This window comes from Lampris incognitus, chromosome 16, assembly GCF_029633865.1.
Source record: "Lampris incognitus isolate fLamInc1 chromosome 16, fLamInc1.hap2, whole genome shotgun sequence".
Lineage (NCBI taxonomy): Eukaryota > Metazoa > Chordata > Actinopteri > Lampriformes > Lampridae > Lampris > Lampris incognitus.
The window spans coordinates 29,693,240-29,709,731 of NC_079226.1; the positions used below are offsets into that span (position 1 = coordinate 29,693,240).

The window sequence follows — 16,492 nt, forward strand, 5'->3', positions numbered from 1 at the left end:
TACTTTTTCCAGAGACAGAGGAGGATGCTCATGGTAAGCCCCGCTGGAAGAGGGGAGTTATTTTTACATGGCTTGGCTTACATAGCATGAGCATTTCCCTTCCGACCCCTCTTTCTTGACTGACAGTATACTCTGATCACTTTGCAATTTATTTGTCTAGATCATATAGTACTGCTAAGGTTATAATGTACAGTTTTATTTAATGCATCAGGGATGGCAAACAACTTCGTTGTGCTTTGAGCAATGACAGTAAAGGCAATCTCTCAAATATACAAGCTTGTAACCACTGACGTCTTTGGATCCTTAACAAGAGTTTTTTTTAAGTAGCTGTGGAAATTGCAAGAAAACAGAGACGAACTACTTCTCTCTTTGACTACACCAATGCGTGTATCATTTATTGCTGCACTAACAACCAAACAGGGCAATGGCGCTGCCCACAACAACACTGAGAGCCAAATTACCCGTAATGTCCCGCGTTACCATAGCTATGCACTGAGCTCTTAAAGTGAGCAAGTCAACACAAAAAGTCACATAACATAACTGTACATGTTGAACATCACAATGAACAATAGGCTATGGTGAATTATGTCCATAAGTCCATGGAAGTATCAACTACCCCCCCCCCCAAAAAAATTCACCATAACAGGAAGAGCTAACGTGGTGGGGGGCCAGATGGCCCGGCTGGAACAGCCCGGCTGGAACAGCTCGACTGAATGGGGTCAGCGGCCAGGGTGTCTGCTGGAGGAGCTTTAAGGGGCCTGTGGCAGTGTGGGAGCAGGGTAGGGGGGGTGCCCCCATCATGCTGGCCGGGCTAGTCCAAGGCCGGGCTAGTCCAAGACATCCACCATGAAGTGTTTGTCCCCAGGACACAGAATGGGCCATCATAGGGAGGTTGAAGGGGTCCATGGTGGGCATTGTGGAGGGTGACCATATACTCTACTGCCTGCAGGCTGGCCAGAACGCTATACTGTGGATAACCATGCTGCAATATGGGGACAGGTGCGAAGACTCTAGCACTGTCCAGGAGCATGGACTGCTGTTGGGTCGCAGACTAAGGGACCGTAGCGTTGGGGATGAAATCCCCCAGGAACCGCAGCAGTCGGCTGTAAACCAGTTCCGTGGACGAGGACTACCGGTCCTCCTTGAGAGTGGTCCTGAGGCCCAGCATGACCCACGGGAGCCTGTTGACCAAACTATTGTCCCTGAGGCTGGACTGAAAAGCAGCCTTAATGGAGCGATGGAACCACTCGCACAACCTATTAGCCTGTGGGTGGTATGTGGTGATGCAGTGGAGCTTCACCTCCAGGCTTTCTGTGACTTCGTTTCAGAGCTCGGATGTGAACTATGGGCCTCGGTCGGAGGAGAGGTCAGATGGGGCGCCGCACTGGGCAACCCAAGTTCCGATGAACGCCCAAGCTACCTCGGTGGATGTTGTTTATGACAGCGGGATGGCTTCCAGCCATCGAGTGAACCTGTCTACCACGGTGAGGAGGTATGTGAAACTGTGAAAGGGAGGTAGGGGGCCCACCAGGTCCACGTTAATGTGGTCGACCCTCCTTTCGGGTACTGAGAACTGCGCCAGGGGGGTTTTGGTGTGGCGGTGCACCTTTGAGCGCTGGCACTCCATGTAGTCATATGCCCAGTCTCTCATGTCCTTTTTGAGCCCGTGCCAGATGAACTTAGCTGCCACCAGTTGTTGAGAAGGCTTCCTGCCTTGGTCAGCATCGAAAACCTGCCACTTACACCTGGTGGTAACGATGGGCCGGAGCTGACCTGTACAGATGTCGCACAGGAGCACAGTGCCAGCATAATCAGAAACCACGTTCTTAAATGCAGTGCTGCAAGCCTGCATGCTCAGGTCATAGGCCTGATCAACTGCCATGCAGGCATTGTCAAGTCCCAAGTGGACGGCCCCTGTGAAGGCCCAGGAAAGGCAATTGGCAATGAGGTTGTTTTTGCCAGTAACAAGTTGTATGTTCATGGTGAACTCAGAGATGAAGGAGAGCTGTTGCTGCTGGTGGGCGGACCATGGTTCGGCTATCTTAGTCATAACAAGCGTGAGCGGTTTGTGGTCCACAAGCGCCGTAAACTGCTGGGCCTCCAGCAGGGAACGGAAGTGTCGGATGGCAAGGTAAAGGCTGAGGAGTACTCAGTCGAAGGTGCTGTATTTCTGTTTGTTGGGGCGCAGCTGTCAGCTGAAGAAAGCACGTGGCTGCCAGGCACTGTTCACCTACCGCTTATGCACTGTGCCGACCACATGATCTGAAGCGTCCGTGGTGATGGTGATGGGAGCCTTGGGTGATGGGTGAGCCAGCATTGCCACATTAGCCAGAGCAGTCTTGGCATCCGCAAATGCCTTGTCCCTCTCCATGGACCAGTCCATGGCATGCTTGGCGGCTTTGCCTTTCAGGGCCTCGTAAAGGGGCCATATGAGTTGAGCAGCCCGGGGAATGAAATGGTGGAAAATGTTCACCATGGCCAGAAACCCCTGCAGGGACTTCACCGTGACTGGCCGTGGAAAGGTTGTAAAGGGATCCACCTTCGATAGGACAGAGGCCACCCTATCTTTAGTGCCACAGTGAGGAAGTCAATGGTAGTCAGTCCAAACTGGCACTTGACCAGGTTGATGATGAGGCTGAGTTGGTTGAGCTACTTGAAGAGATTACGGAGGTGTGACACATGCTCTGCCCTGGAGGTGCTGGCAACAAGGATTTCATCCAGCTAAAGGAATAGGAAAGGTAGATCATGCAGCACAGAGGCCATGAAGTGCTTCAAGGTCTGCACTGTGTTTTTTAGGCCAAACAACATGCTCAGGAACTCGAACAGGCCAAACAGGGTGATCACCGCAGTCTTGGGGACATCCACTGAGTGGACAGGCACCTGGTGGTAACCACAGACGAGAACCACTTTTGAGAAGATGACCTTTCTCACCAGGGGGGAGGAAAAGTCCTGGATGCATGGGACTGGGTAGTGGTCAGGTGTCGTTGCGTCATTGAGCTGGCGGTAATCACTGCATGGGCGCCACCCACCACCAAGCTTCAGAGTGATGTGGAGGGGTAAAGCCCACGGGCTGTTGAAGTGGCGAACGATGCTGAGTCGCTCCATGCTCTCAAATTCCGCCTTGACAATGGCAAGCTTGCTTGGGTTGAAGTGTCGAGCCCAGTGTAGACAGGCGGGCTGGTGGTGGAGATGTGGTGTTCCACCCCACGCTTGATGGTGGATGATGAGAAGGTGGGCTGCGTCAGGCTCAGGAAATTTGTGAGGAGATGGAGAAACTTGTCCACGGCTATGAGCAAACTAGACAGTCTGGTGAAGTCTGCTCCACCGAGTGTACATGGGTACAAGCAGAAGGTTACAGCATCTATCAGGTGGCGGTTTTTGACATCCACCAACAGTCAGTCCTTAGGCGCACAGGAAATCTGCGCCGAGAGGATGGATGGTCACCTTTCCATAACAAAAACCCTGCCCCCCAAAACACAAAACACAGCTCCACATGCCGCCTGCCTTAAGTGCGGATGGGGTTGCTGCTGGTGGCATGAAGGGGGGGGGGTCCTTCAGCCAGTATGTCCACTCTAGATGCGGGCAGGACGCTCCTTTGCGCGCTGGTGTCATACAGAAACCACCACCCGGAGATGGTGTCACAGATGCACAGCAGGCTGTTTGCTCGGCCGACGCTCATGCCCACTATTGAATGCCAGCTCTGGTGTTTCCCACCACGCTGAAGCTGCATGGAGGGGGCAATTATTGGCTTTACATTAAAACCAACCAACCATTATCCAAACCGCTTATCCTGCTGTGCATGGTAAAAAAAACACGCAGGTTGGACTGCTGCTGCTGTTGAGTCACTGTTGCTGCAGCGGCAACAACCACTATGTCCCCCGGTGGCAATGAGTTGACTCAGCCCGGGTCCAGCACGACCATGCAGCGTTGCTGACTGGTGGGAGAGAAACTTGCCAGCTTCCTTGGCCAGAGCAGTGCAGTCCTTTGTGGTTGTGTTAGCCAATGCCCCGTGTACCTGTGTTGGAAGCTGTTGCATGAACAGTTCAGTGAAGAGGAAAGATGGCCTGTGGTTTCCCAGAGGTGCTAACATGCTGTCCATCAGTTCAGAAGGCTTGGAGTCACCCAGGCCACGCAGAGAGGAGCTGATGACCGTGCTCGGCTTCAGTGAGGCCAAAAGTATCAAGCAGGTATGCCTTCAGCGCCTCATATTTGCCTTGCTCTGGAGGGTCCTCAAGGATACTCATGACCCTGGCCACTGTTGAGCTGCTGAGCACCGCAACAACATAATACTTTGTGGCATCGGCGGTGATCTCCCTGAGCATTAACTGCATTTCTGTCTGAGCAAACCAGGCCACAGCTTGCGCTTCCCAGAACTCTGGTAGCTTGAGCGAAACTGCATTCATTGACATGTTCGAGAAGAGAACTTCTCTGGAAACATCCAGTAGAAAGCGGGGTCACCAGTGTGGAAGTTGTGAGAAAACAGAGACAAACAACTTCTCTCTTTGACTACACCAACGTGTCTGTCATCTATTGCTGCACTATCAACCAAAAACACAATAGCGCTGCCCACAACAACAAAAGACTGAAAACCAAATTACCCAAAATGTCGCCGCGTTACCATGGCTACGCACTGAGCTCTTAAAGTGAGCGAGTCAACACAAAAAGTCACATAACATAACTGCACATGTCAAACATCACAACGAATGACAGGCTATGGTGAAATCCATTAGGTGTCCAGTGCATAACTTTATTTAATGTAACACTATAGCCATAACCATCTATGAAAGTGTAATATTTAGATCAACAAGTTGATATATAACATATTTGTTTGTCTTTGACTCTAGATAATGATAGCAGGAGGTCTGCACTCCAACATCCGTGTCCGTACTCGACCTTGGACCAATACACAGAGCACCGATTGGTGGGAGCGGGTGGTGATGATCGAGTTTCAACCCTCTGATTGGCTTGACAAGTTCCGGATGAGCAGAGAGACGTTTTTCTTACTCTGTGACAAACTGAGGCCCCGCCTCGCTCGACAGGACACCAGCTTCCGGCTGGCCCTTCCAGTGGAGAAACGCGTCGCTGTGGCTCTTTGGCATCTAGCATCCAATGTAGAATACCGCACCATTAGCAGTCTGTTTGGTGTGGGTAAATCCACAGTGTGCAGGTGTGTTAGAGACATGTGCCACGCCATTGTGGTGCTTCTCAGGCCGCTGTATCTGTCTACCCCAAATGACCAGGAGCTAGAGGAGTCTGCCCATGTCTTTCTGTCCAAGTGGGGTTTCCCTCATTGTGTGGCTGCTCTGGCAACACTCCACACAGCCATCATCACCCCATCATCTAATGTGTCTGACTATGCCAACCCTGCTGGCTGGCTCTCAGTGATGTCCCAGGTGAGGGAATGCAACTTTCTATGATGTTCCAAATACACGGTCACATTCATTTCCCTTAAATAAATGACACAGGGTTTGCTTATCAATATCCTCCATCACATGCCTTTTTAGCACCTGAGATGCACATTTGTTTAGTTTTGTAACTTCTCTTCTTTCCTTCTGGTTTGGTTCAGGTTGCTGTCAATGGCAAGGGGCAGTTTTGGGATGTATGTGCTAGTTTCCCAGGTGGGACTGACCCGGCCGACATCTTACAAAACTCAACACTGTGGGCCACAGCCTTAGAAGGTGGACTGTCACCTGACCCCCCTCCCACCTTCATGGGTAAACTGCTCAGGTATATTTCAAGCCAAAAGCATGACTGTTGAATCACGGTCAGATTTTTTCCATAATACACTTAGTAGGACTAGGAAATTGAAATCTGTGAATCATTTACTGATTGGTTACTCTAATATGTTTTCACTTGCACAAGGGGCCCAAAAAATTTTAAAAATTAGTCTTGCAAAAAACAGAGAAAAGCCTAGGTGCTGTGCTTTGTGCCCCTCATGTCTAAATGTCAGGTTTTCAGTAGATGGGGTTTTGCCTTGCGGACTGATACACATCAATTCTGCTCGAAAGGCAATGAAATAATTGCTGTTGTTTTTTTTTTTGGAATTTTTCCCCCCTTTTTCTCCCCAATTGTATCCGGCCAATTACGCTGCTCCACCCACTCTGCCGATTTAGGGAGGGCTGCAGATTACCACATGCCTCCTCCGATACATGTGGAGTCGCCCGCCGCTTCTTTTCACCTGACAGTGAGGAGTCTTGCCAGGAGGATGTAGCGCATGGGAGGATCACGCTATTCCCCCCAGTTCCCCCTCCCCCTGAACAGGGACCCCGACCAACCAGAGGAGGCGCTAGTGCAGTGACCAGGACACATACCCACATCCGGCTCCCCACCCGCAATTATGGCCAATTGTTGTGTCTGTAGGGATGCCCGACCAAGCCGGAGGCAACACCGGGATTCGAACCACAATCCCGGTGTTGGTAGGCAACAGAATAGACCGAATAGACCACCAATGAAATAATTTCTTCCAGTAATTTGTAAAGGGATGGTTATTACCCATCTTATTTTACATTTTTTGATATGTAAACATGTCAGTATTTTCATATGTCTTTTATGTCAACATCAGAAAGTAATATTAGCACCTATCAGTTTACCAGGTGAACACCAATTGCTGATGTGAATTGAAAGAACAAAGACCCTGGTAAGCCTTTCAAAAAGAAAGACAAGATTTGGTACTGAAATGCCGTAATGCAACATAAACTAAGTAGCAGGAAATTATTTTGCACACCTTGTTTGAGGGTGAAAAGGAAATGCAGTGGTTTTAAACAGGAGGACTGAGACAATGGGTAGAATCTAACCAACCATCATCCAACTGTGAACAATAAAGGTGCTCAGGACAGATTTTAAAATAGGAGCAAAATGTGATTCCATTTTCTCGTTTTGTTCAAAAGAAGAAGTTCAAAAGAATTCACTGTCTGTCCAAGACATTGTATTGTATTGTAGTGCACCATAAGAGTCGATATTTTTATCTATTTCCACAATGTCAACTCAAGTGACAGAAGCCATATGTCCTTTCCAGGTATGTGCTTCTGGGGGAGGCTTGTTATCCTCTGCAGAGCTGGTTAATGAAGGCATATCCTGAAGAGGAAGAAAAGAAGACCAACTGGGGGGCACTGACAGAGCCACAGCGGGTGTTTAACCTGCGGCTCGCCAAGGCAAGGCATGTGGCAGAGGAGGCACTGCTGAGGCTGAGGGCTCGCTGGCAGTGCCTCAGCAAGAGGAACGATTGTGGACTGGATGTAGTTCCCACTATGATTCTGGCCTGCTGCATCCTCCACAACGTGTGCGAGTCCCATGGGGATGCCTTCAAAGTGGAGTGGCAGGAGGAGATTGCCGACATAGAGAGCCCTCAGCCCAGCCACAAGCTGAACCCTCCACTCAGTGCTGAGCAGGCCGAGGCAGAGGATGTCAGGCAGCTCTTCTGTGACTATTTCCAGCAGCAGGGCTAAATGACTGAGGAGGACTGAGGATTTATTTCATTCTAGTAAATTATTATGTTTATAATAGATCCTTTTTACATTTTATATTTCCATTTATTATATGACTATGCTGTTTTGTACTGTGACAACTTTTGTTTATTTTTATATGGTGTCATTGTTTCTTCCAAAAAATGAAAATAAAAAACTGTTCAGTAAGTTTGGGAGCTTGTCCACAACAGCTTGTGTGACACTGATAGCCAGATCACTCAGGCCTCATGACAGCATCCCAACTGTGAGGCTGAATGGCTGTTCCCATAAGGCCTGAATCATTGTTGGAGACAAGCTCAACCACATCTTCTGACAGATGTGTGCTGGAGCTGGGCTGTCAGGACTTCTCTGTCAGTGTCTGTCGCTGCCTGCTCAGTTGGTTGAATGTTCTCCGACTTCCTGTAAGACTTTAAAACAAAATTGAATTCAGATCAGTTCATCAGTCAAGGATCAAGACTTACTATTTCACATCTCTTTCTTAGATTTGTCTTATTACTTAGTAATATAAAACTTATTACTGACTGCCAAGGAAGGCTGTCCTTTTTGGTTGATCTGAGTCAGATTCAGGCCTCAAAATCCATGTCACTCATTTTCATTTTTATGTTGAAGTCCCAGGAATGAAAAAAGGAAATAGAATATACTTTACAGTATTTTCATTTTCACTCACAAGATTTGGTAATGTGACGATGCCTTCAACAGATTTTTACCTGAAAAAAAAATAGAGTGGTCTTACCACCATAAGGAGAGAGGAACGCTTTCCTCAAGTCCTCCAACTGTCATCTTCCTTGCACTTCAAGTAAAAAGAATAGAAGTAACTTATTTCATATGCTCTTAACAAAAGTATGCTGCATACTAGACATGATTGGAGCATGATTTAGTATTGAGTTTAGTGCTATAGGTATCTCTCGCTCTTCAGTGAAAGTCTGCGAGATTGGTTCCACCAGCCAGTCTGCTATGTCCTCATGGTGGTACATGGGCGGCACGGTGGCCCAGTGGTTAGTGCTGTCGCCTCACAGCAAGAAGGTCCGGGGTTCGAACCCCCAGGGATTGTCCAACCTTGCAGGTCATCCCAGGTCGTCCTCTGTGTGGAGTTGCTCTCCCCATGTCTGGTCGGTTTTCTCCGAGTGCTCCGGGTTTCCCCCACCATCAAAAAAGACATGCATGTTAGGGTTAGTACTCCTGTCTGTGCCCTTGACCGAGGCATGGTAAGATGAACTGGAGTTGGTCCCCGGGTGCTGCCCACTGCTCCTAGCTACACAGTAGGATGGGTTAAATACAGAGCGTAATTTCCCTATGGGGATCAATAAAGTTGAACAAGTTAAGGAAGGCAGATTGCTGGGGGTTACAATAGATGAAACACTCTTGGGCTACTGACATTAATAATATTGTAACAAAAATGACCAGAAGTATTTCAATCATTAGAAGGAGTGCCTACTTTCTAACTAACGCAACTACTAAGCAAGTCATACAATCCCTAGTCTTGTCACGTCTTGACTACTGCCCAGCAATCTGGTCAAATGCGTCTAAACAAGAACTAAATAAAACCCAGCTTACCCAAAACAGGGCTGCAAGACTCGCTCTGCATTGCTCAATTAGAAAAAGTGTTGGAAAAAAAATGCATAAAGAATTGTCATGGATGAGGGTCAATGAGAGACTAGCTTGTAGCCTGACTCTATTTATGAAAAACCTTTATACGCTACATAAACCTGCATGCCTCTCCTCTCAGATGTTGCTTACTAGTGATGGTCATGACTACGGCACTAGACATGCGGGGAGGGATCATTTCACTTTGCCTCAATGCAGAACTGATGCCTTAAAAAAGACTGTAATGTACAGGGCAATTACCTACTGGAACGGATTTCCACAACATTTGGTTTCAGTTACCAGCAGAGTTGGGTTCAAGAAGAGGCTGAGAAAATATGTAATGCAGAAAGAAATTGTTTTAGATTAGGTCTATTTTTTACATCTGTTTACTTTATTGTTGAGAGTTATGTCTACTTTATTTTGATTATTTTAATTAATATTGTTTTCCCTCATTTATGGTAATTGCTTTTGTTTTTGTCTAATTGGGTATGACGGGTATATAGAATTTCGTGTAGTGCTCAAAGCTGTTTGATAAGTTTAGTTTTGTTTGATGTTTCTGGTTATTGCTGTTGTATTGATATGTGTTCTGTTTTTGCTTGTTGACTTTACAATTAACTGTTGTACTGTTAGACCCCAAGAAGAATAGTCACTGCTGAGGCAGTGATTAATGGGGATCTGAAATAAAGAAATAAAGTATATCAAAATTTAAAAAAAAAGTCCTTTAAGAGGACGAAAACCTCTCATTAAAATATTTCACTACATCCTTGTCACAATTTATAACGTTTGCCATTATCTGTGATGAAAAAATAAATCAGATACTGAGCCTTGCTGGTTGTCCATCGTACCCGATGATGACCATCTTCTCCTATTTGTGGGTCCTTTGGTGTCTGAATAGTCCGATCCTGGATGCACAGTTGCGGTTGCTGACCGGGCATGTAAAAGTGGTGCTGGAGGGGGTAGGGGTAGCTTTGCGAGCATGCCTCTTCGCACGCTTTGCTACACGGTGTTGTGTGCGCTGGTTTTCCATGTACTTAACTCCCTCTGAGATGTGAGAGCGCCAGGTTGTGCGGCAGAAAGCAAGTTCCTCCAAAGAAGAAGGGTTGATCGGACATCTTTTTAGTGTGGTCTTCATTTGGTCTTTGAACCGCTTCTTCTGCCCACCAGCAGTGTGTTGGCCAAGGCGTAGTTGGCCGTAGAGGACTTTTCGTGGGAGTCGTTCGCTGAGCATGCGAATAACATGCCCAAGCCACCTGAGTTGATGGTGTTTTAGGGTAGACTCCACGCTGCAGCTGCCTGCCCGCTCCAACACCTCTGTGTGTGGCACTCTGTCCTCCCAAGTAATGCCGAGGATCCTCTGGAGACATTTTACATGGAAGGCCTCCAGGCTTCTGAGATGGTGGCTGTGGATGGTCCATGCCTCACATCCATAGAGTAGTGTGGAGATGCACACTGCTCTGTAAACAAGCACTTTGGTGTCGAGATTGAGGTTGCTGTTTTGGAAAACCCTTCTCCTTAGACGGCCAAAAGATGTTGAGGCTTGTTTGAGGCGGTGCTGAATCTCATCGTCCATTGTGCAGGTGTCGGATAGCATACTTCCCAGATATTTGAAGGCAGGAACAGTGGCCAGTTGTTGCCCTTCTGCTGTGAAGGTTGTTGGGTGGTTTGGGAGGCCGGCAGTCAACTGACAGATTACCTCTGTCTTTTGGGTGTTAATAGTCAGTCCCATTCTCCTGTATGCAGTTACAACCGCCGACAGAGTGTTTTGTAGGACTTCTGGTGTGTGAGCTACCAGGGCACAATCGTCGGCATACTGTAGCTCAATAATGGTCTCAGAGGTCAACTTGGTGGTTGCCTGAAACCTCCTGATGTTGAATAGGTTTCCATGGAGCCTGAAGTCAATGGTAACTCCAGCCTGCCAGCCTACTTTTGCATAGCTGAAGGGTGACAGTGGGAGAATTCTGTAGTTTACAGAAACATGGTTAACATGAAATTTAAGCTTGATTTACCACAAATATATCCATCCATCCATCCATCCATCCATTATCTGACCCGCTTATCCTGCTCTCGCGGTCACGGGGACGCTGGAGACTATCCTAGCAGTCATTGGGCAGCAGGTGGGGAGACACCCTGGGCAGGCCACCAGGCCATCACACAGGGCCAACATATACACACACACACACACACACACACACACACACACACACACACACACACACACACACACACACACACACACACACACACACACACACACACACATTCATACCTAGGCGCAATTGTAGGTACATAATAATCAAATGTATCAGATGCATTATTTCCATATACACATGCCAGTCGGTGGTTATTGTGTTCTCTTTCCAGGTAGTAACATTCTCTTCTCATCTTGAACATAAACATGAATTATTCATATGTGATGTTGCTCTCAAGGCAGAGCTGCTTTATTGAAAATATCATCAAATTAAGTGTAATAAAGACTGGTTTGACAGAAAGTGGGCGGCACAGTGCCCCAGTGGTTAGTGCTGTCATCTCACAGCAAGAAGTTCCTGGGTTCGAACCCGAGGGTTGTCCAACCTTGGGGGCCATCCCAGGTTGTCCTCCGTGTGGAGTTTGCATTTTCTCCCCGTGTCTGTGGTGGGTTTTCTCCAGGTGCTCCGGTTTCCCCCACCATCAAAAAAAGACATGCATGATAGGGTTAATACTCCTGTCTGTGCCCCTGACCAAGGCATGACAAGAAATACTGGAGCTGGTCCCCGGGCGCTGCACACACAACGGCTGCCCACTGCTCCTAGCTACACAGCTAGGATGGGTTAAATACAGAGCGTAATTTCCCTACAGGGATTAACAAAGTATATAATCAAGTATATCAATTTGGTATGGCTGATTCACCTGACTTACATTTACATGTCTTTGGACTGTGGGAGGAAACACATGCAGACACAGGGAGAACATGCAAACTCCACACAGACGACGACCTGGGACGACCCCCAAGGTTGGACTACTCTGGGGCTCGAACCCAGAACCTTCTTGCTGTGAGGCGACCGCGCTAACCACTGCGCCACTGTGCCGCCACCACAAATATATATTATATATTAAGTCAAACCGGAATAAGATTTAAATTTTCATGTCTGAAAGTGTTGAGTACAGCATAATAAAACATTCACCAATCTTTTTATTTGTAAGTGGCTAATATTGTGTTTTTATACCTCTATCCATAACTGGTCTCGATTGTCTGTGAGGGCGTAGTCTGGTCCTAATTAAGCCTCTAGTCCTTATTAATATTCACGAGCTGACCTTTGAGTGACAAGTACAAACAAGGATAGGCGGGGTTTCATAATTTGATGATTTGATCTGATTGGTTGTATGTAAATGACTGTGTCTGATGACATCATGACCATCAGAAAAAAAGATTGGCGAAGAGAAGCTGAACTGTGGGAGCTCATTTAAAAAGAGAAAAATAGATAAAAATGAATTCTATTTTTATGCTTATATATTGTCTCATCAGAGAGAGAGCGAGAGAGAGAGAGAGAGAGAGAGAGAGAGAGAGAGAGAGAGAGAGAGAGAGAGAGAGAGAGAGAGAGAGAGAGAGAGAGAGAGAGAGAGAGAGAGAGAGAGAGAGACAGACAGACAGACAGACAGACAGACGGTACAAAACATGCAGATCAACGTAAAAGTGATGTTGGAAAATAATATTTAAATTTTGGTCCGACTTATAAAAAAACCCCCTATGTGCTGGAGTCTTACCTTAATGTTTTGAAGCGAGTGTTGCGAAGTCATACGAATACTCGCACAACAGTTGAATGGGCCATGTTGGATGTAAGACGGTTGGAGTCCTAGAGATCACCATCTCTGGACGATCTTCAATCCAAAACAAACAAACAAACAAACAAACAAACAAAATGACCTAAAACCACAATAAAACAATAAGCTGAACAGTCCTCCCCTCCGCCCGATTATGCTGTTCTTCTACGTTTGCACAATCCACGATGTGTGTATTTCTCATCTTGAATAAGAACTAAATCCTTTGTGTGTGTGTGTGTGTGTGTGTGTGTGTGTGTGTGTGTGTGTGTGTGTGTGTGTGTGGCCCCAACCGCTTGATCTTCGCTTTTCCCGCCAGTGCCAAAGTACTACTAGTGCTGTTACTGAACAGTCATAACTTAGTTATAAGAAGGCAGGCTGTTCGCTACACATGACGTTGCTTTTTCTCTGTTCACCACAGCAGTAGTTGCGATCAGTCAGTCATATTGGATGTAGGAGCCAGTAGGAGACAATACACATACATGTACGCTCATGGACTTGATTAATTGGGTTTCTTTATGAACCTATTGTGAGCAGAACCGATAAGCAATTATACCCTTTGGCCACAAGATGTCACTGTCTGTACAGCACACAGAAAGATTTATGTTGGCGTTGTACTTCAGTTTACTGACTGAATAATTCGGGAATGTCCTCAGACTACATCTTGAAAATAATAATTATTTCAATAATCAAATAAATTAACAATTTCAGTGATATTTCATAATCATTGCCATGCTGTGTCGAGGTGTACATCTGGATGAATGTAATATATATATATATATATAAAACAATAGTACCTAAATATAAACAGTATACCACTATTTGCCTTCAAATGGCGATGATAGTCAATCCACAGCTTGTTCGCTTATGTAGACTGCAAATCTTATTATTGTTGTTCATTTCTCTTGTTGCACAGTTTCGGATTTGCGCAGAATAAATCATCTCACTGCTTATTGTACTTGTACATTAAGTATTTGACAAGTAAACCTTTGAATCTTGAAATGACAGATAACGAAGTTGAATCATTAACCCCGTCAAATGCTAGAGTCGTTCCTTATCCCATGCGAGGGTCCAAGGACAGGATGTTGAGTTGCTGTAAAGCCCCCCGAGACAAATGTGTGATTTGTGATCTCGGGCTATACAAACATAATTGGCTTGCCTTCCCACCATCGCGAGGACCCCCCTCATTTTTCTAACTGGTTTGTCCCCACCAGTTCCGCCACAGCTGCCCGTCAGGCTGTTTTGCTGTGTTGTGTACTCAAGATACCTCACGTTTAACATTTTGGGGCTGCATTTTTTTAAAAAATTATTTTATTTCTGCAAAGGTGTCGGACACTAGCTCTTTGACCGGGTTTTCGTTTTTCTTTTCTTTTCTTTTCTTATCTTATCATATTTTACGAACCAAATCCTCGGGGATGTAATGTAGTTCTCTCCAGCCAGACGGTCGAATCATTGCTCCAGCCCGCTGCCCTCAATCATTGCGGGTGGTCGCTGGCGGAGGAGGCGTTGTGAATGAAGCTAGCCGGCTAAGCTAGCCAATGTCAAGCTTTCCTAGCCATTCCGTCTCGTTTAAGCTAGCCAACGTTGTCATACCCGGACAAGCGGACCAAAACTACAGGCGTCTAATTACGGCGTGAGCAGTGCAATAGCGTTACAGTGTGCATATATATATATATAATTACAAATATATATATATATATATATATATATATATATATATATATATATATATCCGTGTGCGCTCTCTAGCGGTTTTCCTATCGAGCACTAAACATTTCAGGGTGTTAAACTAATACATTTGATAGACCCGCACGTAAAAGAAAAAAAAAATCCGCCGTTTTGTCCGCATTTGGATGCCGCGACTCCGCAGTCCGGACGGGCTCTTTTTCTCCCCCCCCCCTCCCCTCCTCACAGGTGGATTATGAACAGAGACTCGGACTGAATTAACAGACCGGAGGATCAAGGAACCGAGATCTCCACCGCTTTGCTCTGCGGCATTCGTACTGATTTGAATCGCCGTGTTAACGGCTGGGGAGCAGATCTTGGGAGAGGCGGCCGCCGACTCCTCCTGACTCCCCGACTCCCTGGCTCCCTCCCCCCGCGTGAATCTCCCGTGAGTCGCAGAGAAGACGCGGGTGAAGTCGCAGTCGTTCTCGGCTGGGGGACAACTTGACAGCGAGGCCCTGAGCTCCCCCCCTCACCCCACCCCACCCCCTCCCCGATCCCATCCATCGAGACAGCCCCGCCAGCCAAGCCAGCCAGCCAGCCAGCCAGCCGCCTCCTCCTCGCCCGAGATCCAAGCGAGGACCGGGATATTTCTTTCTTTCTTTTTTTTCTTCTTCCAGGGGGGACATTAAAGCCGCGGACGGTGTTTGTCGGGTCCCGTGTAAAACCGGGCTGCCAAAAAAGCAGAGGGGATGACTCTGGAGTCCATGATGGCTTGCTGCCTGAGCGAAGAGGCGAAGGAGTCGAAACGAATCAATGCAGAAATTGACAAGCAGCTTCGCCGAGACAAACGAGACTCGAGGAGGGAGCTGAAATTACTCCTGCTAGGTATATGGCTTGCCCTTTTTTTTAAACCACCATTCACGCATTTTGCCGTCTCGTCGTCGTCGTATGCTGAAAACTAACCATTCCTGGGCCTTCTTGGCCATGCTAGCGAATGCTACTAGTTAAGGTTAGCTAGCTGGTCAGCCTATTTTCTGTGTGGCATCATGTTATCAAGTATCGTCTCTTGGCTGGTTTAAGCGCAAGTTATCTCGTGTAACTAGCTGACTAGAGAGTTAAGCCAATTCTTTTTTTAACTGACAGTTGTATTTGCATGTTGGTATGTGGACAGCAGATCACTTGGCATCCAAGTTATCAGGCTACACCATCGTTTACCAGCTAACTCACAACATGCTAACCAGTCAACACAGCTGGAAAGCCATAGAGCCATAGCTAAACCAGTTGAACCAACTTGCAACTAGCCCCAGTTTGGCTAGGTGCTGTTTAACGTGGTGGTGGATCCCGATCTAGCTTCGTTGGAAGGTAGAGGATGGTAACATTGGAAGAATTGAGGCCACAGCGTAGGCAGCCTTGGTTGCTTTTGCTGTTCCTTGCTGCCTGCTCTTAATGGATTGCATAACATTCGCACCATTGGATAGCTCTCTGCACTCCATGTCCAGGTATCTGCCAAAATTAGTTGTACTTGAATCCCATTCATTTGTCTTTTGTATTAATTTATTAGTCTGCATCAAGTGTAAAATATTGTCTCGGTCCATTGGCCAGAGATGCTGATTTTTTTTTCCTCCACTCAATTTGGAGTCCAGCGTCGTTGGTCAGCTATTTTAGCTTGAGTGAGCAGGTGGATGCTGTTGTTGAATATGTAGGCCTATTTTGCACTGATTCATAATTCAGTAAACACAAACGTACAGTTTGATTTTTGTGATAGAAAATTGGATTTGCCTCCCCTTTTAATAGCAGTTTGTGTGTATATTGCACATTATGACCCACTATCCATTTAAAACACGCTATATGTAAGATTGTCTTTTGGAAAGATAGTTAATCCCTTTGAGGACAGTTGGAATTATCTAGGTTGCCTCCCGTGTTTCAAAACGTTTGCTCCCATTTCTTCCCCACCTAAAGCAGCCCAGGTTATTTGACATGTG

The 16,492-nt window shown here is 46.7% G+C and overlaps 2 protein-coding genes across 3 annotated transcripts in view; both read left to right on the forward strand.

Moving 5' to 3' along the window:
- Positions 1-4,979: 4,979 nt before the first annotated feature.
- Positions 4,980-7,445, forward strand: LOC130126040 (uncharacterized). Its single transcript, XM_056295414.1, has 3 exons — positions 4,980-5,393; positions 5,567-5,727; positions 7,016-7,445. Exons 1-3 carry the CDS (start codon positions 4,980-4,982, stop codon positions 7,443-7,445), a joined length of 1,005 nt encoding a protein of 334 aa, XP_056151389.1.
- A 7,651-nt stretch (positions 7,446-15,096) lies between these two features.
- gna11b (guanine nucleotide binding protein (G protein), alpha 11b (Gq class)) overlaps positions 15,097-16,492 on the forward strand; it is a 34,415-nt gene continuing 33,019 nt past the window's right edge. For both annotated transcript variants that reach the window (XM_056296169.1, XM_056296170.1), the window contains exon 1: positions 15,097-15,395. In XM_056296169.1, coding sequence (XP_056152144.1) covers positions 15,260-15,395 — 136 coding nt within the window. In that variant the 5' untranslated portion in view covers positions 15,097-15,259. The remainder of the gene's footprint in view (positions 15,396-16,492) is intronic.

What these genes read in the sequence shown, in the direction of transcription:
- LOC130126040 (XM_056295414.1), top strand. Translation starts at nt 4,980, where the DNA reads ATGAGCAGAGAGACGTTTTTCTTACTCTGTGACAAACTGAGGCCCCGC. An exon ending in GGCTCTCAGTGATGTCCCAG is followed by an intron (nt 5,394 to 5,566) that starts GTGAGGGAATGC and finishes GGTTTGGTTCAG; the next exon opens with GTTGCTGTCAATGGCAAGGG. An exon ending in TTCATGGGTAAACTGCTCAG is followed by an intron (nt 5,728 to 7,015) that starts GTATATTTCAAG and finishes TGTCCTTTCCAG; the next exon opens with GTATGTGCTTCTGGGGGAGG.